Here is a 23,733-nt window from a genome sequence, read left to right as displayed (position 1 = left end):
TGATGTTTATAAGATCAAACTTTTCATGTTTTTACATATGAACAAAAGTCCCCCCCTTATCTAAGATGTAATCAAATCTGTTTGGCATTCAGAGCATAAGCCATACTTGTCAAAAAATAAAGCATTTTCTAAAATTTGAGTACAATATAGAATTCCCGTCAGCTATAATGTTAAAAACAGTCAATCAACATTAATGAAGTACTCGTATGTTAGTCTCTGACCTCCATGAGAATATGAGACAAACCCTCAAAATAAACAAAATGCTAAGAAATTGAGAAGAACCAACAAACTATGTCAGAATTAATGTAGGTAATATAGCAATCGAAGGAGAGTCCTCAAGAACTGACTGGAGCTTTCTCCTAGGCCGAGGAAGTCAGATTTAAAATTTATTGTACAGATTATGGCTTTTGATCAGAAGTGCTTAAACAGAAAAGTGGCTGGATGAGATCTTTGTCATAGTATGGTAACTCTAAAAGCAGTGTAGATGGTCCATTTAGCAAAGATCTAACCAAGTCTAGGACATAACAAACATATCCTAAAGGCAGAATTAGAATGGGTGTTCCTGAGTGCTGGCAGAATATATGATCAGGCTTTATATTAACCTGAAAGTTTAACTTAGCATAGCAACATGTCTAACTTGTGTCTTGTGGGCTTGTATTTTTGCAAAATTTGTTTGAGAAAATGTATTTAATAGAAGTTCTGAAACAAAAGTAGTGATTAGTGATAAATTATAAGTAAGTCCTTGTTTGGAGAAAAATATACACAAAGGGTAATTAAAATAGAAAAGAAGATAACTAAATAGATCATAAACCTTTTAATTTCTTAGTAATAGAGACAATCCTATATTATATAATACCTTATATAATAATTACCTCTATATAATGTAGAGCCCTATACAATATAATCTTATACTGTATTATCTGCTGGGCCAGCATGCCCATTAGTAAGAATTATTGTTAATCTAAGATAAGATATTTGAATTACAAATTAAAATAATTGGAGTGGTTTGCATAAACCAATCTCCTAGCGGGTTACCTTTAGAATAATACATAAATTATTACTATGCACATAGGAAACATTTTTAACAATCATCATAAATAATTCTTGGATTTTTTTAAAATTTTTTTTAACGTTTATTTATTTTTGAGACAGACAGAGACAAAGCATGAACAGGGGAGGGTCAGAGAGAGGGAGACACAGAATCTGAAACAGGCTCCAGGCTCTGAGCTGTCAGCACAGAGCCCGACGCGGGGCTCGAACTCACGGACCGCGAGATCATGACCTGGGCCGAAGTCGGCCACTTAACCTACTGAGCCACCCAGGCGCCCCAATAATTCTTGGATTTTAATGTGCATGTGACATCAGGTCCAAGATACCTGTATTGTCACGGGGAAAAACAAACAACAAACAAATAAACACCACTACTAACCTCACGAGGCATCTCCCCTATAAATTTATTTCCCATCTAAAGGTTGTGTGTGTGTGTTTGTGTGTGTAAATTTAGTTGTATGAAGAGCAGAGCTCTACTTAATATTTAAATTACTGTGCATTTTTTCTGAGACAAGTACAGTTTTTACCCCCTGTAGGAACTACTAGTAATCAGTTATTGATGTTTAGCTAAGTTTATCCTCAGAATTTTGTAATTCCAAAAATCAACAAATTGAAGACATAATTCAAGGAATTTCTGTCTGTAATCTAAATACTATAGAGGAGTTTGGAAATAATAGCATCTAACACGTACTTAGTGCTCACTATTGCCACGCATGAATCTTTGTCGTTTTCATACATAACTCCTTCATTTCTCCAACTTTTCCATGATGTATATATTATTGTTAGACTTGTTATACATAAGAGGAAAATGGGGCACACAGAGATTGTATTGATATACCTTCCAGAGTTACCTAATTTAAGAAATGCATAAATCTGGTTTAAATTACACTTAATCAGAGAGACTATGGTTTGAAAAAGAAAATGTAAAATGTCCCGCATCTAACACTTCATACTAGTTTCAGCACATAAATTGTGACTTGGGAAAATTTTCCTGTTATTTACCTTTAATCTCTTTGTCATTTTTGAACCATCTTATATCAGCTGCAGGTTTACTACCAGATGTTTTACAAGTCAGCTGCATCAAATCTCCCTCCATAACCGGTGATGAAAATCCACTAATTTGAGGCTTCTCAGGAACACCTGAAATTTAAGCAAATGGAGGGAACATCAATCTCCAGAGCTGATTCATTCTTATGACTATTACTTTCACAAAGCTAGAATGGGTTGTTAATTAACAATAACTTCAATAGAAAATAACAGTGTTATATAATAAAATAAACTGCTTAAAATATCTCTATAATCTATAGAGAGATATAAAATTGTGTATATCTACACAAACACATATACATATGTATATTCAGTAGTTCCCTGCCCCCCCTCCCGCCACCCTGGTTATTTGAGGGAGAGACATCGCAAGACCCTCAGCGGACCTGAAACTGTGGATAGTACTGAACACTATATAAGCTATTTTTTTCTCCTATCCATATTACCTATAACAAATTTTAATTTATAAATTAGGCATAGTAAAAGATTAGCAATGATAAATAATGAAATGGAACTATTATAACAATATGCCATAACAGAAGTTATGTGAATGTAGTCTCTCTTGAAAACTATTGTACTATACTTACCCTTCTTGTGTGGATGCGAGAAGTTAAAATGCCTATGTGATAAGAGGAAGTGAGGTGAATGTTGTAAGCATTGTGCTGTAACGTTAGGCTACTATTGGCCCAACAAGAAGTCAGAAGGAGGATCACCTGCTTCCAGACTGAGGTTATTCATGTGTAACTTAAACAGTGGAAGATGAAATCCCGGATGGGGGTGAGGTGGGGAACTATCTTATATATGCAAGTGTGTGTGTGTGTGTGTGTGTGTGTGTGTGTGTGTGTATGTGTATGTATTATCCAGAAAGCATTTAAAATGAATTTAGTTCCAAGTAGCTTTTAAAGTTTTACCTGCAAAAAATACTCTTTGTAAATCTCAAAAACAGCCATGCAGTATGTCTTAAGACTTACCAGTACAAGGACTTAAGAAGGTAAAGTGTTTGCAATGGGAGAAAAAATCCACAAAGCACATTTCTTTATTCCTTAGCATATTGTGATTTAAATAAAAGAGCACCTTGCGTTCCTGATTTCATAATTCTTAAGGCTTAAAAATATATTATTATCCTCTATGTACTTTGTTCAAAAATGCATTTTAGAATAAGAGATTTATCAATAACTGCAACAATACTTTTCTGATTCTTACACAGAGGGTTTTGAAGTCATTTGTATTAGAAATGCAATAGTGGTTTTGTGAGGCATGATGTAAATTATCTTTAATGCTAACCACTACTACCTTTTCTAGTCCAAGTCATCCAATGGCTAAGCAGATAACTAATATGCAGAGATAGTACATGGATGATTTAAATAATAGAAAATGTCATATTTCTTGGGTAATAATATTCTCTTGTTGCCATAGAGGTTTATTAACATTTCTTTTAAAATCATTCAGTAATAAACGCAGACTGAAATATCTTTATTGTACTATTTAATTCAATTTGAAAAGAATAAAATGTAAGAATGTTGGAAATCACCAATAAGAGAAATGCATATTAAAACAATAACAAGAACAACAATGATAAATGACAGGTCAACATCCTCCAATTAGTTGGATTATTTTATGTTCACATTCATATGCTTTCTTTTAATCTATGCCATACCATCATTTAATAAGCTGAAATCAACCCATTGTCTATTGTTGGGGTCTCAAGGTGGCTCTCTACAGAACAATACGTTACCTTAGGCAGTTGTTATATTGAAATATTCCATTTTAGTGGATATATTTTGTCTGTAGTGGCAAGCTGATGAAGATTTTTATAAAATAGTCCCAGTGGGACTTGCAAAGAAACATATTTCACATCGCAGGTACAAAACCAATTCACTAGCTGGATTAACTTTAATATTCCTACCTAAGAGAACAGCATGCATTAGTTCTTTTATATGCAATGTTATGCCTTTATCTATAAAAAAGCAGGCAAGCTAGGGCCCCCCCTCCCAAAAAAAATCAATCCTTAAACTCCTCTAACAGTATGCAGGTGTGTTTCAATGAACTGCAGCAATCTCAACTGATTGGGCCATGACGTCTGCGGAATCACAGAGAGCTCTTTGCTGCAACTTTATTTCCTCTGAATCTCTATGAATGTAATGCTTTTTGGTGTCACTTTAACCTTTGGGGAAAAGGCCCAGTATTTAGAAAATAAAACCACAGAGAAGCTACAAGTTACATATAGATTGACATTATGTACTTCACTTAAGAATCTAGAAAACTATAAAATTAAAAGATAAGACACAGAAATGTCAGGGTCATTTAAATGCACCAATATAAACAAAGAAGTCATATTTGAAAGCTATAAGGATTAGAGAAGGCCCCTCTCAAATGACTTGTACAATTAAACGTAGGACCACTCTATAGACATGCTGAATTCATTATTATCATTATTCTGTTATTTTATTAAAGGATCACCAGATATATAATATCCTGGTATGTACTGCTCACTAAGAAACAAAATGGATGCTCTTAGGAAGCCATACAAACTGTTACACCTCACTTTGTCTCTTTCTAAAATGGGGCAAGTGATTGACTTTTTAAATGCCTCTTGTTATAATGTAGCAGGAAAGGGATTAAACTATATCTATTAATATGAGCCTCAAACTATATATTTGTTATTGACTCATGTTGCTGTAGCTTGCGATCACATAGTGTTAGTTCCTTGTACTTACCCAGAACAGTGAGATAGGCCTTAGAAGTTTTGACAGGCATTGTAAATAAAGAACAAGTGTACTGTCCTTCATCCGAGAGAGACACATCACTGACACTGATACTCAATTCATGCCAGGAAGCTCGAACCAGCTCAATCCTGTTATCCCTTAAAGCTGGAAAGAGAAAACATTGAAAATGCAAATAGCAACATTAGAAAAAGTCAGTACTGCTAGACTAAATATTTTTAGCATAACATAATAAATATTGTCTTTGGCCATACATCTCATCTAAATCTTATTTCCTGATACAGATTAAAGGAAGGTTTAAATGTATGGAAATATTTTATCAGATTTTTAAAAAATCAAAGTAGAATTAGGTGTTCCTTAATGTTCTCAGAAATAACTTTTTAATTAAATGATTGCATCTGGTACAATACTTCAGATGAGGTAGATGTCGGTAGTGATAATAAGGGCTTTCCTCCACAGGCTTTCATGGAATCCTAGTATCTAAAAAAACTATAAACAGGTTTCATTTCTATGCACAGATAAATTTGGGAAAACTGTGATAGCTGCATTCCTTCCAAGAGACCAACAATTCACATTAGCATATTAAGAGCATTTTCTCTACAATAGAGAAACCTGTTGAAGTTCCTTTCAACCAGAGCTGACTTTCCGCTGAAAAACACCTGTAAGGTACTGAATGTTTAAATTTGCCCTGGTTGGTACCTCTACTGTACCACCTTTGCTAAATATTTTTAGTATATTTCTTTGGTTCATGCCACCTTTTCTACCACAGAACTTTATTTATTTATGTATTTATTTGCTTAATTTATTTACATTTTTTTTTCACAGAAGATCTCTTAGCATGCTCCTCTTGATTCATTTTGGGAAAAACATTAAAAGCTTTAAATATTATTATATTTCCAACTAAGTACAGCTATAAGCTCAGAATTAAGCAAGAGACAATAAAGGAGGACTCAGAGGAAAGAGCACTGGTTAGGGAAACTAGGATCTAAGGAGCAACTCAGTGGTTTCCCAACCAATAATAAAAGGCAATTGAGGCCTGGCTTTTCCCAAGGACAACCTAGCAACAGAAGGTAGCCTAGGTAGACTAATTTTTTTTTTTTAATCACATATCAAATGCAAGTCCTGCCAGCATCTTTGGGAAAGATTGGGCTAGCTGCAGGGGGAATCAAGTGGGAGTGTCACTAACTACAAGTGGCCATGGAAAGCAATTTTTCCCCCCACTGGGCTGGAGACTCCCCTTCACTGCCTAGAGATAGTGATCAACTGGGCAGCAGGGGAAGAGAAGTGATGCATCTCTGACAAGTACTCAGCCCTTAAAGTGATCTTCCTATGTGCTACAGAACCACATACCCCTGCTGGAGCCATTAGGCAGCCTGACCTATGGAAGCTCCTCTGCCTCTTTAGGTGGTTACAGTGGGGACCAGGTCAACCCCTAGTAGAAATAGGCACTTCAAGCTGACCAATAACACCCTTTAGCTCTGGAAAGTTAATTGTTGGTTCAACCATGACCTGAAAATGTAAGCCAGGACCTCTATGGGTAAACCTAAACAAGGTGACTGCCTCCTAGAATAGAAAATTAAAATAGAATAGAGAGTCTCCTAACATAATAGCTAGAATGTCCAGGTATAATAAAAACATCACCGGTTACACCAAACACCAGGAAAATCATAACTTGAGGGGGAAAAATAATCAATAAACACCGCCAACACTGAGCTGAAACAAATGTAATTATCTGACAAATAACTTGAAAAAAGCCATCATAAAAATACTTCAGCAATTAGTAGTTATCTTGAAACAAAAAATAGAAAATCTCAGCAAAGAAATAATAAAAAAAGAATCAGATGAAAATTAGAGAAGACAAAAATACAATAACCAAAATAAAAACTCACTAAATTGGCTTAACAGTACAGTAGAGATGACAGAGAATGGTATTAGTAAACTTAAAGATAGGGCAATATAATTAATAATTAATTTGAATAATAAGAAAAGAATAGATTGTAGGGGAAAAAAAAAAAGAAGAAGGGGGCCTCAGAGACCTGTGGGATGATAACCAAATCTTCAATATTGGTACCATACAAGTTTCAAATAAGTGAAAGAGATTGGGGCTGAAAGAATATTTTGAAGAAATAATGGTCCCAAACTGCAAATTTTCCAAAAGACTTAAATGTAATATACAGAATCAATAAGACACACTAATCTCAAATATGATAAACCCCATGAAATTTATATCCAGGTACATCAAAATTAAACTGGAAGACAAAAAAAAATCTAAAGCAGCCAGAGAGAAAGACATATAACCTACAAGAGAACATCAATCTAAATGACAATAGATTTCTCATTTGAAATTATGGAGGCCAGAGGGAGTGGCACATTATTTAAGTGCTGAAAGAAAAGAAATACCAAGACTGAATTCTTACTCAGGGAAGCTAACCTTCAGGAATCAAAAGGAAATACGTATATTCTTAGAAGAAGGAAAACTAAGAACATGTTTCTCTAGCAGATCTGTCTTGAAAAGTTAAGTTCTTTAGACAGAAAAAAAAATCTTGGAGTATCAGAAAGGAAGAAGGAATGACTAAAAGAACAAAAACATGGGTAAATACAATATAGACTATCCTTCTCTTGAGTTGTCTCCATTATATGATGTTTGAAACAAAAACTACAACATCAATTGATGCAATGTTGAGCAAATATAGAAGGAATACTCAAGACAAGTAAAAAATGGGCAGGACAAAGGGGTCTATAAGAAGTAAGATTTCCATACTTTACTCCAAATGGTAAACCGTTGCTACTTGTAGACTGTGGTAAATCACATACGTATTTCAATCCAGAGCAAATACTAAGAAAATATACAAAGTAATACACTCAAAAACTCTATAAATACACGTAAGATCAATTTATATAGTGTCTTGAAATAATAAAATTTTAAAGTTAGAAATATTAGTGTTTACCAAGGGTTAAGGATAGTAAGGGGTAGAAGGGAAGGGAGGGACATGGATATGATTATAAAAGGATAGCACAAGGGGATCCTTGTGGTGATGGAAACCGTTTTGTATTTTGGCTGTGGTGATGGATACATGAAACTACACATGAAATAAAATTTAAAAGACTAAATACACATGCGTGCACACACACACACACATTCACACCCACAGATGAGTACATGTAAAATTGATTAAACCCAAATAAGATTGGTCGACTATATCAATGTCAGTTTCCTAGTTGTGATATCTTTGCAAGATGTTATTCAGGTCAAGGGTTGATGAAATCTCTCTATTATTTCACACAACTGTGTGTGAATATACAATAAAAACTCAATTAAAAATTTTTATGTACATTTGAAGGAATAGGGGAGTGGTCAGGATATCAAAGCTTAAAATTTATTATACACATTTGCCACAGAGCAAGAGGGGAATCCCAAGTGCCAAATATTTTTGAATTGCCTGTACCTTCCCTATGTGTTTTGTGAAAGGAGCAGGCAATAATACAGTATGTAATATTTGGGATAATTCTAAATTTTCATGATTTTAAATATATTTATAAAAAATAAAACATCCTCCCAGATACTCAAATAACACACACCTTAATGATTGCAGTCCCTCTGCTACCATTCTTTATTAATCTAATTCTATAAAGAGGCATATGCTTACAAATATTTTTGAAACGAATCTTATTGAATATGAAACATAAGGCAAGTCTGATTATGTTTGTATTTGTGATTCCATTAAGATACAGTGGACATTTTTTTAAAAAATGTCTATTTCATAATCTATCTCCTAATATGCACTAATACACACACACACACACATATACATATATATATATACATATATATATATGTATATATATACATGTATATATATACATATACATTGTTCAGTTGCCAGAGGAAAACAGTGGGACACAGATTCATTATTTCCCCAATAAGACCTCAGGCTATATCAACCACTTTTCAAAGCTGTGATTTATTTAAGAAAAATATTTATCACATATTTCTTGTTTCTTCAAAAAAGAGGTCACCAAAAGGGAAAGCCTAAGGTTTCTGCCATGATGTTATATGGGTAAAGCTTGTTACTTACCCCCTGTGTTCAATTTCATTTCTTCTAACACAGTTCCCACTGACAGAGAGACAGAGCTTACAATTTTCAGTGAATCTTAGCAAAATAAATTTAACTATTTTTTGGTCAGACTGTGGAAACTGTATAACATCACCAAAGTCAAACTGCATTACTCAATATACATAAATATAAATCTTTAATATTTAGACCATTGGCATGGAGTAAAGCTAAAAGCAATGACTTGTGAATTAAAAAGCATGCTTTAGGAGCTTACATGAAGTCATATTTCCTGTGGATAATAATTCCTGATTTATTTTCATCTTTGATTATGAGTTGAAATGACTTCATGTAGTATGTACAGTCCCTTAAAGTAAATCTACGATGATATATTAAGATATTTTGAGTTTAGAATCCTGATGAGAACCTGAATATTTTAGTGTCTGAAGTGTCCCCATTGATTTAGCCTACCAAGTCGTATAATATTTTGACTTTTTACATGATTCCTACCAGCCTGACTGAATACTAGGCTCTGCAGAACACCTGCATTTTAATGTAAACTCTTTCCCTGATTAACCATAGGAACCTAGACAAGTCACTCAAATTAGTGCCCGTCTGCGGAGTGTTGGGCAGAGATCGTAATAATTGAGTGGAAGTATAAGGAATATGGTTTAGGGCATTGAAATATATAAATACATATTCAAAACCTGAAAACATAATTCCAAGAACCAAGAAATTGACACAATTAGTAAAGGGACTATTTACTGTGTAAATTTCCTTGATAATTTATTTGCCTAAGGAGATTCTCATTGGACTGAAGACTTTAAATGAATCGTGTCTCTGTAGTATTTATCTTTTCAAGTTTGTAAATGCTTATGATGTCATCTGCAGTTTACTGTATAACATTTCTAGTATGAAAGAATAAAGGAAAGCCTTTAAAAGTCCAAAGAGGGATATACTATAACTCAGTGGGTTCCCTGTGAGCAGAAGCCTTGTCTTCCCCATCTCAGCGCCCTGCACCATCACTATCTGCACAGGAGGTAGTCAGTGAATGGCTATTGAAATGAAACTGAGAACCATACTCTGTCTGTATATGATAAGAGCAGAGTGAAAAAGAACTGAACCAGGAAGTCCTCTTGAATATATCTCCACAGGCTCCCCTGTGGGAGAGAAGCCAAAAAAAGAAGAAAAAAAAGTGTCCCGTTTAGACACTGTTGAGCATAAAAGAACTAGAAACATCATGCTATGAAAATTTTTAACAAAGTGATAGTTCATTGGAAAATGATTTGAAATACTGAATGAGTGATCTCTGAAGCTATTGCCATGTTAGCTTATGGTTTTCAAGTGAACACAAAAAGCAGTAGCTAATCAGAGAATATCCATATTATTTAACTTTTCCACATAGTAAGTCCCAAATGTATAGCGAACCTAAGTAAAGAATTGTGATATTATTAGTTGAAGTTAATTCAATCTTTAAAAAACAATGCTTTTAAGATCACAAGATGTTCATCGTTATGTAAATAACTTAATAAAGATCTCATTAAAATATTTTTTAACATTACCCTAGGAATAATTGAAGAGAAGAAATGACTATGTGCAATCAAAGAATAAAAGGCAATGGCTCACACACCACAGAGATTAAAAATAAGCTAATTAGGGGCACTGGGGTAGCTCAGTTGGTTGGTTAAGTGTTGGACTTTGGCTCAGGTCATGATCTCACGACCCTGAGTGAGATCCCTGAGTTCGAGCCCTGCATTGGGCTCTGTACTGACAGCATGGAACCTGGAGCCTGCTTTGGTTTCTGTGTTCCCTCTCTCTTTGCCCTTCCCCCATTCACACTCTGTCTGTCTCAAAACTAAATAAACATTGGGGTGCCTGGGTGGCTCAGTCGTTTAAGTGTCTGACTTCGGCTCAGGTCATGGTCTCGGGGTCATGAGTTTGAGCCCTGTGAGTTTGAGCCCCGTGTGGAGCTCTATGCTGACAGCTCAGATCCTGGAGCCTGTTTCAGATTCTGTGTCTCCCTCTCCCTCTAACCCTCCTCCTTTCATGTTCTGTCTCTCTCTGTCTCAAAAATAAATAAACGTCTAAAAAATAAAAAAAAAAAAATTAAAAAAAGAGCTGATGGGAAAGTGGGCTACTCTGTGGTCACACCTCATCAGCTATTAGGTCCCACCCACTGGTGAGGTAATTTAATGGCTCAAAACTCTGAGCTCTGGAGAATTTAACCATAGCTGCAAATAAGAAGCACTGACCAATGAGTAAGAATCTACTAAATAATACTTAGTGCTAGAAAAAATTATTTTTCCAATATACCATTGGTTTTAAATGGTTCATCAATCATACAAATGAATATTTGGGATGCATGTTGGGAAAATAAAAATTCCCAAGGCAATTACTTGGAGGATTTTAGTCACATTTTACACTAATTTCTAACAAAAGTTACTGGTCACAGTTAATAATTTGCATATTAATTAGTTTTAAAACAAATGAGCTAAATAACATTAGTATTATTTTATTTATCTGACATTATTCATTTAAGAACCTGATAATAATTTATGCATATTTGCAAAATAGTTTTCCTTCCTTAAGTGTTATGTTATTTATAGAGGTGATCACAAACTTCTTGCCAGAAACATTTTCAAATATTAGTTGCTTTCCAGTGAGTAATAAACAATTCATGTCACACTTTATGGTGCTTAAATAATGATAAAAAAAACACATTTTGTTATGTAATCACTTTTAAGAGACTGTTAAAATATAGCAAAACAATCGCATTGTTTTTGCATTTTTCCCTAGTTCTCACTTTACCTAAAACTTCCTTAAATAAGGATTATTTTATATCACTCTGTATTTTCCATGAGGCTTTACACATATCATGATATACAGATGGCAAGTAACTAATTTGTTGCATTTAATTTCATATGTGGACCATCAACCTTTGTATATAATAGTCTACAATTGTATACATTAGCTTCATTTTAGAAAATTTTTTATTCTAAATGGATATTGTATACTGAATGACTTTATTGTTATAATTAACTATATTTTATAGACAATTACTAAGGAAAAAATCTATATCAGGATGACAGAAGTAATTTCAAGTGTCATCTTGGCTACTTACATTCTCAATGTTTAGCATAAGTTTCCAAAAGCATACTCTCCTACATCCATGGACTTTAGCCAAGACAATCACTACAAACATTTACAAGTTTTAAAAATACATTTATTTATTTATTTATTTATTTATTTATTTATTTATTTAAGTTTATTTATTTTGAGAGAGACAGAGACAATGTGAGTGGAGAAGGGGCAGAGAGAGAGAGAGAGAGAGAGAATCTCAAGCAGGCTCTGTACTGCCAGCTGTGCAGAAGCCCGATGCGGGGCTTGAACTCATGAAACAGTGAGATCATGACCTGAGCCAAAACCAAGAGTTGGATGCTTAACCGACTGAGCCACGCAGGAGCCCCTTAAAATAAATTATCCAACCAGTAACTCGCATTTTGTGAAGTTTAACATCACTAATACGATGGGATGTCAAGAACTATAGATGTGACAGCCTTCATTCTCTTTGCAGCTCAAGTCCCTACCACCCAGGGTCCCTACTTGATTCCTAGAGAGAGTTAGATGTGTGAATACGATAAGCTGAGTTCTGCCTATGGGAAAGTTGTACCTAAGAATGCTTCCCTTTGATTCAATATCAAATTTATTTTGCTGCCTGCTGCCTGATAATAGACTCCTTCCCACGATTCTGACTTTGTTGTTTTAAGGTTGCCCAGACCAGCACTCTGCTTTGTTTTCCAACTTCTGCAACAGGTCTGCTCCCTGCACATTGTCCACCTAGACTCAGGCTAACTGCCTACTCTGCTTTTCCCCTACTGATTTTTCTAGAACTGTTCACTGAGCAACTTGACTCATGCAATCTGCTCACCCCTGTTTTTTTCAGCTGAACTCTCTACTATCCCCAAGGATAAGAATTAGAACAAGGAACTAAAGCTTTAGTGAGGTCAACTATGGTTTGATATAACAAAATGATTTTTCTACTAATTAAATCCATATCCTAATAAATCAGAAAGAAAGTGTAAGTCAAAGAAGCTCTAATAGTCTTCAAATGGGCCACAGATACAAGACTTAACTCTTGTCAGACCTTATGATTGGTATGTTGACATGTATGATATCAAAATATGCCTCAAGATATTGTAAAAGAGGTAAAAAGGAAATCTAGGCACACGTATCCATTTTTATAAAAGTGTTATTCTATTAAGAGCCCACATATTTTATTTGTTAATAGTATAATCAAATAGTGTTTATAATCAGATGAAAATTCACTGAAAATTGAAATTGAAATTGAAAATTGTACTATGGACAGAAATAAAGGAGTTAACACAGACCGAGTAAAATATCAAGCTAGTGAATCCTTTTCTGTTTTGTTCTTTACGGTCATACAACACAAAACGATATAAATCAATCTTCTGGAAAATTGGTAAAAGCAACCATTGCTCCAGAGCTGATATTCTGTATACCAAGTTTCAGCTCGGACTGGATTTTTACTGAAGCCATAGTAAATGGAGTTTTAGAATAGAAAATGTGAACAGAACCCAAGCAATAAATCTGGAAATTGTGTCACTATTTGAAGGAAGGTTTTTTCCAGTGGTGGAATTTAAATTTTTAAACCCCAGATTTTCTTACTTCAAATGTATAAAAACAAAAATTCACTACTCTCATTCCCATCTTTGTTGTCTATTTTTATGAAACATTAGAAAAAGCAAAATTTTGTGACATCTAAAGTATACTAATAATTAATGAACTTGGCTATTGAAAATTTATTAATATGTTTGAGGCCTAAATATAAGCTCCATGACATTTTTAGTTTCCAGTCTTCTTGTCTTTGCTGAGGCTTGCATCTCTTCCTCACAGTGTCCTCCTCGTGATCTGTCCTAATGGAGCGGCTTTCACTCTACTAAATTCCTAAAGCCTCCATCATAATAACCGCTGACATAACACTCCTATATCCCTTCTCTATTATCTCTTTTTTTTAAAATATTTTTATGTTTATGCATTTTTGAAAGACAGAGAGGGACAGAGTACAAGCAAGGGTAGGGTGGAGAGAGAGGGGGACACAGAATCTGAAGCAGGCTCCAGGCTCTGAGCTGTCAGCACAGAGCCCGACACGGGGCTCAAACTCATGAACTGTGAGATCATGACCTGAGTCAAAGTCGGATGCTCAACTGACTGAGCCACCCAGGCGCCCCCCCCCATTATCTCTTCTATAACATAACATTTAAACCGTTCATCATGTAACATAAGTTCCTACTTTTCTAGTCCATTTCCCTATCCTTCCTCAAAATGCCTAAAATTTAAAAGTGAGAGCATGTGTTCAAACATGGTAAGTAATCCGTGCCGCTTTACCTATTATTTCCTCTGCATGTCTCAGGGTCATACTTATTCAAGTTATCTAACATTATTTTCTTGATAAATTCCTCTATGCTGTCCACCTCCAACTATGTTCATGTCTTCCTTTATCCTTCCAGGGCAGGAATCTGCATGAAGCTCAATCATCATTTGTTGAGCCAACGAGATTAAAAGTGAAGATTACATGGTCCAGCATTTATGTACTGACATGTACCATTTATCTTACTATATGGTCATCACTTGGAACATCCAATCATGGATGAGACTATTTCCTACTGCCCATAATAAATCACATAATGACTTAAATATAATCTTTTATCTCTGTTGGGAAAGTGAATGAGTAAACAAGTGGAAGTAAAAATGTATAAAATGGCAGGTGAACCTGGCAAATTCTGTCATAGAGTAAGATAACTAAGGACAGTATACTCAAAGAAATGACATATTTTAACGTGATAATGACTGAAAATTTTATGTCTCATAGATTCCTTGTACCTGATAAATTTTTATTTTGTAAAATTTGACTTAAAAGGGGTTTGGTGCTTCTGGTTTTTAGGTTCTAAATCAGTAGATTAATTTGTTCTTACTTACATAACACCAAAATATCATTAGTAGAGCCTAAATGTCCATCAACTGATGAATGGATAAAGAAATTGTGGTTTATATACACGATGGAATACTACGTGGCAATGAGAAAAAATGAAATATGGCCTTTTGTAGCAACATGGATGGAACTGGAGAGTGTGATGCTAACTGAAATAAGCCATACAGAGAAAGACAGATACCATATGGTTTCACTCTTATGTGGATCCTGAGAAACGTAACAGAAACCCATGGGGGAGGGGAAGGAAAAAAAAAAAAAGAGGTTAGAGTGGGAGAGAGCCAAAGCATAAGAGACTGTTAAAAACTGAGAACAAACTGAGGGTTGATGGGGGGTGGGAGGGAGGGCAGGGTGGGTGATGGGTATTGAGGAGGGCACCTTTTGGGATGAGCACTGGGTGTTGTATGGAAACCAATTTGACAGTAAATTTCATATATTAAAAAATTAAAAAAAAAAAGAGATCAAAATTTTAAAAATAAAATATAATAAATATTTCACAATTCAAACAAAAAATTCATTTTTAAGACTCTATTAAAAATTTCTTTCTATGTTATAAAATAATTTGAATTATGTAACTGAAATTTAAAAAATCTAAGGCAGTAGAGTTGCCATCCTATACTCTATAGTGACCTATGCCTGTATACCTTCTAAATCTGTGGAATCAAGCATGACAACTTATTCCTTCTCTTAAAAATAGATAACTACTTTACTCCTACTTTGACAGTGTCATATGGCAAAAAGAACTCTGTAAAGCCAAAGCAAATACATTTAAATGTTCTTTTGTATCTCTGGCTAACCATCTATATGTCATCATACCCAGTGTCTTTATAATACGGATTTGCTTTCGGATGTAGAATGGCTTAGATTAATAGGAAGTTTCTTTAACACATAACAATGAAGGATGGCTCAAGGTTATTGGCAGAGGGCAATGTACACTATAGAAGTATTAGGGTATAAGCTTGCATCTTCAACTTTTGACTGTGAACATCTTCTGAGAGGAAGTGAGTCCCAGGAGGCATGTGTCAGAAATTTTAATGATAGACACCTAGAAGTGCATATACTACCTCAGCTCCCGTTTCATGTTCAAGCCCACGACCATATTTTAAGGGAGGCTGACAAATGTAGTCCAGCTGTCTGCACAGGAAGGAGAGAGATTAGTGAGCAGTTAGTTTCTGCCTTGCTACTGTAGGCTTGCTTTTAACACTATATCTGTATGCACTGATGTTTCTACCTAAAAATTAATGTAAATATCCAGGAAGGTTGGAAAGCAGTAGATGGCACTCTTTATTTAAAATAGTCATAACTTTGTTGTATTTTGAAACAAAAATTCTGTTGAAATACTAAATTATGAAAATATTATGAATCTATTCTTTTGAAAATGTTCTCCTCAATACTGCTTTACATTTAGAAAAGAAGAAAGATCTATGAAAGTAACAGTATAGTTATTTTCTATTGACTATGCCATCCTCTAAGCTATGAGCATGAGACTAGTTTTATTTTTTTTTAATATTTTTTTAATGTTTATTTATTTTTTAGACAGAGAGAGACAGAGAATGAGTGGGGGAGGGGCAGAGAGAGAGGGAGACACAGAATCCGAAGCAGGCTCCAGGCCCTGAGCTGTCAGCACAGAGCCCGACGTGGGGCTCGAACCCACGAACTGTGAGATTGTGACCTGAGCCAAAGTCAGACGCTTAACTGACTGAGCCACCCAGGGGCCCCGAGACTAGTTTTATTTTTTAATTTAATTTTAGTTTTTACTTTTAAATGTTTTTATTTATTTTCGAAAGAGAGACAGAGCATGAGTGGGGGAGGGGCAGAGAGAGAGGGAGACACAGAATATGAAGTAGGCTGCAGGCTCTGAGCTGTCAGCACAGAGCCTGATGTGGGGCTTGAACTCGTGAGCCATGAGATCATGCCCTGAGTCGAAGTCAGATGTTTAACCAGCTGAGCCACCCAGGTACCCCTCATGACTCTAGTTTTAGAAAGTGGGAGGTGAATTACTATTATTCACTAAAGAAAGCTTTTAGAATAAAAAATATTCAGGATGGTTTGTATTAATTGTAAATGTATATTAATTATGTACATATATGTATACATGTTGCCAAATAGAATATGCAATATTAACTTCAATTCTGATAACAATTTGAAATAAAATTCTGTAAGTCTTTTTAAACTAATATAACTCAAAGCCAATGATGAAAGAATTCCACATTTTCTTTAGACAATATCAAATCCTCTAAAATGTCAACTCCTTATTTGGGAATTCTAAATAAATCTTCACTAAGATAACTGCCTGAGAAGGAAAATGCTGCTACCATGCACACATACCCCTCACCCCATATATTATCAGTATATATTAATTCACCTCTTTGATAATCTGTATATTACATTTTGAGAAAGAATAAAGTAGTTCCAACTTTTTTTTTTTTTAATCTGGGGATGGTTTCACTGGAAAAGAAAACATGGAAGGTAGAGTAGAAGGGGTTATTGGCACATAAGTGGGAGATCATATTTATTCTGGTCAAACCCATTGGATGTTAGAAGCTAGTAAGAAGTTGATTTGGGTTTAATATAGAGACTGCCTTTTTATCTATTGAGCTCTTCACAATTGTATTGAGCAAACTTATGAGACAGTACACTCTACCAAAGAAGTTGTTCAAGTAATGGCCGCCTGGTCTCTTGGCAGGGATGTTTATATGCCTTTCCCACATTGCAGGAGAATATGTCCAAGTGACTTTTGAAAATTTTTAAATAGTAACATTTATTAAATTCAATCATAAATTCAATTCCTAAACGTATTCTATCAAATTAATTCCTGCTTTCAGTGATTAGGAATTACTATATGCTATATTATACTCTATGTATGCTTTCATGTATTAACAAATTTTGGTAGATTTTAAAGGTGTTTTCAAATAATGAGTTACACCTTAATTTTGTTAATGGTATTATTCATCCATATTTTATCATCTGATATGAATTACACTTTGTGCTCAATATGTAGATCTAGTTTGACTGAGTTTTATGCTGAAAATTATGTCACATAAGTAAAATTCAATAAGAACTACTCAGATAATCAATTGTGTTTCAAATTTCATCTTTAGAAAATTAGTGTGCATACTTTCAAAATCGTTTCTCTTTCTCCTAGGCTTTAGTATTCTCCTCAAATGAATGAAAACGCTAAAGCAAGTATTTAGGGAGAGAGCAGCACAAAGTTATGGAAAAGCACACATACATGTCTAGTTGATAAAAGGTGAAATTCTAAATGACAAAATCTGCTTTGGACAAAGTAGGAAAATAGTGCATTGCTGTGTGTGTGTGTGTGTGTGTGTGTGTCTGTGTGTGTGTATAAAACTGCAATACATAAAATATTCTTATATAAGATGATTCTGTCTCCCTAATATCATCTTGCTAGATAAAAATTAGGGGCATTTCATTCTTATTAATGGTGCATTTCTCTCTTCAAAAAAGTGGGTTAAGGAAAAAAGAATATACCATTTGTCAGATAGCATAAGAACATAACAGAAGCTAAGTGTATAAAATTCAGATCTAAAATGTCAAAAGATCCAACAATCTTCATACTTAGTATAGTCTGCATTTGAAAAACGCATCATATAAGCATACCATTACAAGTAGCAACACATCAACAAAACATGTCTTGCAAGTAAAGTAGGAACATACAATGTTAGCAACTTTGGTCTTCAGAGTTTTTTTTACACCTCAAAGCTTATATAATTTATAAATTATATTAATAGTTAAATTTAATTAATCATTAATTAAATTTACAAATTATAATATATAAACGTTAATTCTGATTCATTACATATTGAAAATGCTCAAATACTGCCATCTGTGCAACTACATTCTCCTCATTTAGCGAAGAAAGACCATGATTACTAGAATCCTCATCTTAATATTAACACCACTCAACTGCATTTAATATATTATATTGTTCAATGTCCAATGTCGGTAGTTTTATAAGGAAAGATTGCTAGTAGATGATTATCAAAATTTACAAATACAAAATTCTCATATACGTTTTCAAGGATCTTATACAGAAAAAAAACAAAAAAACAAAAAACAAAAAACAAAAAACTTTTCTTCCCCATTGTGTGAACCAGACTAACATCATTTTGAACAAATACACCATAATGACCGTTCTATGACCTGAAATCTTTAGCACAGCCTGCCACACACACATTCATTCTTTCCTTTTGTTTAACCACACCCTTAAGTACAGCCTAGGGGCATAAAATCCTTAATCTACCTGGGAGATTTGATTATGATACACACACCTACAGGGAAACATTCCCCTTTGGGTGGTCCCCTAGCCTGTACTCCCATCCTCTAAAGCCATAAAAGCAGGTCTAAAGGGAGGTGGGGTTGTGACCATCTACTGATCTTGCAGCTGTCCAAGACCTGTTCTAAGTCCCTTTAATAAGCCATTTCTTGTCAAACTGGATTTGTTAGCTTTTTTCTTAAGTCTTGACTCTCTTTTGGCTTTTGAGAGTCATTTTGCATACACCTCCCTCTCATGGAACATCCATCTCCCACAAAAGTTGGTGGGATTTTTGTTTGTTCTTCAAAACAATATTTCTGTAGGTGTTTGTCACATTATTTCTTATTTTCCTTGAGAATATATCTTTCAGTATTTGATACAGTTCACAATATGATACAGCTCACTATTTGCCTGGATTCATAGAACAAAAGAAGATGTGGTATTTGCAATAAACTGTTTCTGTAAGCTCTCATTCTTTCCAACAACCTACAATATATTGGTTTCCTTACAGACATATGAAATCCATTTTTTACTCCCACTATAAAACCACCATATGTAGCCATGTGGTGTGACTCTCATAGAGCATTTATATCAAAGAGACAAGAAGATTATGTGTCATTCTATTATGGAAATGCATATACAAAGGTACATTGGGAATGGAAAACATCTGCCTTCATTACATAGAGAAACCAGCCTTTGGTACTTTGTGATCTTGTAACTTTATAGGGCCCCATACCTTGTGAAAACCTTGAATTAGTTTCTGTAACAAAGGGAGAGAAAATGACTCAATATTATGTTGTGCTCATTTGTAGTAATACCCGTCCATCTCAAAGCCTGAAATTTGGATTAAATATTCACAGCTTTGCCTTCATTTAGAGGACAATGTTATTATTAGGTAAAATAAATTCTACATTACACAAAGTTTGAAAATCTAGGAATCTGTTAATACATCTAAGAAAATCATTTTTATATTTTTGAAATTCAGGCATAATCATATACAGATTTCATTAATAAGTTTAGATTTCTATGAAAGGTATTTAATTTTTTGTAGCTAATTAATTTTATGACTGAAAATTTAATAACTTTATCTTGCTTCCTTCTTTAATTTTTCCCTTTCTGTGGGGGAGGAGGGGAGTGTGACTCTTTCAGAATGTAAATACTGTCTCTGAAAAATCAGCAAATTAATATTGATCATGAATGTTATTTCTAAAATATCTTCTTGCATAAATCAAGCACTTAATGGGAATGCAGTGAATGTCAGAGCAATAAAATAAATCACAATTTACCCCGTAGAATTTGAAGGATGACATTATACTTTCTGAGTTTAAAATGAAACATTCCCTATACTGCTTGAATTTTCTTCTTTACATTATGTAATTTGATTTTTCTTTACCATAGTTGTCTAAATTGTTTTTTTAAAAGTGCTAATTTGGGGCGCCTGGGTGGCTCAGTTGATTAAGCATCTGACTTTGGCTCAGGTCATGATCTTGTAGTTCACGAGTTTGAGCCCCGCTTTGGGCTCTGTACTGACAGCTCAGAGTCTGGAGCCTCCTTTGGATTCTGTGTCTCCCTCTCTCTCTGCCCCTCCCCATATCTCTCTCTTTCTCTCGCTCTGTCTCTCTCAAAAATAAACATTAAAAAAAATTAAAAGTGCTAATTCATATTAAATTATATGATAACGTTCAGAAGTCTATCAATGTATAAAAATGTAGGGCACTCAAATTTTACTTATGACAAATTTTAGCAAAAGGCAAATAAATTCAGTGATTGTTAAAAAAGAAGCAATAACATATCTTAATATGTCACATCTAAAATATAAAATTTGTGAAAAATTTCACATGCTTATATTACATTATATAGTATTATATATAATATAGACAAAATAATTTAGATTGTATATATAAGTTCATATAATTTATATAAATACATAGGCTTCTATGTATATTTGTGGTATATATAAATAATTGTGTAAATAAATAAATGAGAGGGGCAATTTGAAATAGTGTAGGACAAAAATCCAATGCACGCCTAAAATCATTGAAGTTGGGAAGCCAAGGACACATGAGGAGTGACTGATAAAAGCTAATTTTATAAAAGGCTTTTATGAGTGAGTACAGAAAAGGACTCTTTTCCAGTAATCCACACAAGTAATATTCCAAAACTTACTGAAGAGATGAGAAAAAAATATACATCAAATTAGACACATCACGTGAAATCTATAATAAAAGAACACATGGTGTTTGATTGCATTAAATATAATGGTTCAGTAGAGACCTTGAATTCCTACTTTGTAGCTGGGTTGAAATGAGATATACTGTGGAGGTGCCTTCTGAAACCCAGAGAGAAAGCACTGAACACACACTACTCCTGCTAATTCTCAGAAGGGAAACCCATAGCATGATATACACTGCTTCAAAGGTTCCTGTACTTGTTGACCCCACAGCTTTCATACGAAGCTCCGAGATCTAGACTTTTGAGCTTTCAGCTTGGCTTGGCCTTGGAGACTGAGGCAGTCCAACTACCTATACTGTGAAAATGAACCTGCCTCTCTCTTAGAAAGATTCACTGATATAATGAAGAAAATATGAAAGATAAGAGTGCATAAAATAGCTTTCCAATGCAGAAGAGAATAAGGAAATTGCATAATTACATGTTTTAGAAGTAATCTGCTATAAAGTTGTATTTTCTTGTATATGCTTCAACACACTTAGAACAATGTACTATACAAATACTTTCTGGGATTTCTCTATTGGAAGAAAAAAGAAAAAGAAAAGAGAAAAGAGAAAAGAAAAGAAAGAAAAGAAAAGAAAAGAAAAAAAAGAAAAGAAGAGAAAAGAAAAGAAAAGAAAAGAAAAAAGAACAGCCTTCAAACACCAAATAAGTGCTGCTTTTGAAGTAAACAATCCTTTACCCACTAAGCTCCAGGGATCTTATATTATAATAACCCATTAGGCAAAATAAAAGCAATATACTGCCATCCAAATTGGATCTAGAGGTGGCAGTGGTACACTGTATTCACAGGTAAAATATAGGCAGAAGATGGGAATAGGGAGAGCTTTGGTAGCAACACACCATGAGGACTGCAGGTGTACTGAACTCTGATTTGTTAGTGATATCTGAGAGCCCAGAAAAATTAGGACAGGTGAGATCCCACCTGAAATCTACAGGGCTTTTTTGTGATTAGCCAAACTAGACAGGGGGGATTGTGCTAGGAGCTAATATATTTATCTATCATCTGGTTTTGGAATAAGAAGTAATATTCGCATATTAAATGCCATCATACATTAGATTTGGTAGATCTTTCCATTTCAAAGGATGAATGAGGCTAGGATGACTAGTTTTCTACCAAAAAAAAGAAAAAAAGTGTTCTCCATTTCATATTAAATTCAGAAGCTGGTTGTCTAAATAAGGGCTACATGTCTCCGCAACCCCTTACTTTGAGGTAAAGCCATGTGACTAGACTTAGCCAATGGAATGTGAGGAGTGACATATTTCAGTTCATTGCTGAGGTTTTTAAAAAGTTGCTGGAGCTTACCATCCTCCCTTCTTCCTTCACCTGTTTGGAAATGGAGGATTCTACCACTCCAAGTGATAAAAATGCCATGAAATTGAAGAACCCCAGGTTCCTGAATCCCTACAGAGTGAAAGGCCATAGGACACTAAAACTTCTGTATTGAACACTATGTCAGTGAGAATAAAAATCCTATCGCTTTTAACTCCTGAAATTTATGAGTTTGTTTGTTAATCAAGTTAGCATTGCTGCAAGTAACCAAAATGACTTAAATAAACAATAATATGGGTCCTATGAAAAATACTACTGATTAAAAGAAAGGGACATAGGGACATCTGGACCTCAGCTCAGTTTGTGATCTGGAGCTTCCTGAGTTTGAACCCTGGGCTGGGCTCTGTCTTGACAGCTTAGTGCCTGGATCCTGCTTCAGATTCTGTACCTCCCTCTCTCTCTCTGCCCTTCCTCCCTTGCACTCTGTCTCTCACTCTAAATAAATAAATAAATAAATAAATAAATAAATAAATAAATAAATAAAAAATATAAACTAACAATAAACAATTTTTTTAAAAAAGAAAGGGACATAATTCCAAAGAATTATTATAGAATTTGCTGCAGGAACCAGAAAAATTATGCAAGTATTTAGAATTCTTAGTAGGCCAAAAGAAGATACAAAATCTATTTAAAAAGAGAGGAAAAACACAGAAGAAGGATTATCTGATATATAATGAAAACTGGATATGAAAAAAAAGATGAAGATAGATTAAAAATACAAAAGAATTCAAGTTCAAAGTAAAGGCAGGAGTCAAAACCATATCAATATAGTGAAATATGGAAACCTGGATGTAGATAACCAATTTGAGATCTCTTAGAATGCAAAATAAAAGGTAGTCCAAGAAAGAAGAGAAACTACAAATGTATATAGTCTTTTCTTTTGTGTGTGTGTGTGTGTGTGTGTGCGCGCGCATGTGTGTGTGTGCAAACACACAGAGATTTCTGAGAAAAATTATGACGAATGTAACTAAAGACACATGATTTCTATGGGTAGAATGATTTCTATGGCTAAAATTAAT

General features: G+C 34.3%; 1 protein-coding gene across 1 annotated transcript in view; it reads right to left on the bottom strand.

Annotated features, from left to right (window-relative positions):
• The window catches only part of CADM2 (cell adhesion molecule 2), a 261,876-nt gene that overhangs the window by 176,024 nt on the left and 62,119 nt on the right, over positions 1–23,733 (bottom strand). Inside the window, exons 3-4 of the mRNA XM_042999149.1 lie at positions 4,812–4,964; positions 2,053–2,190 (exon numbers count right to left, since the gene is read on the bottom strand). Coding sequence (XP_042855083.1) covers positions 2,053–2,190; positions 4,812–4,964 — 291 coding nt within the window. The remainder of the gene's footprint in view (positions 1–2,052; positions 2,191–4,811; positions 4,965–23,733) is intronic.

This window comes from Panthera tigris, chromosome C2 (assembly GCF_018350195.1).
Source record: "Panthera tigris isolate Pti1 chromosome C2, P.tigris_Pti1_mat1.1, whole genome shotgun sequence".
Lineage (NCBI taxonomy): Eukaryota > Metazoa > Chordata > Mammalia > Carnivora > Felidae > Panthera > Panthera tigris.
The sequence above is the reverse complement of the archived record's forward strand: the minus strand, read 5'-3'. Positions and strand labels throughout refer to the sequence as shown.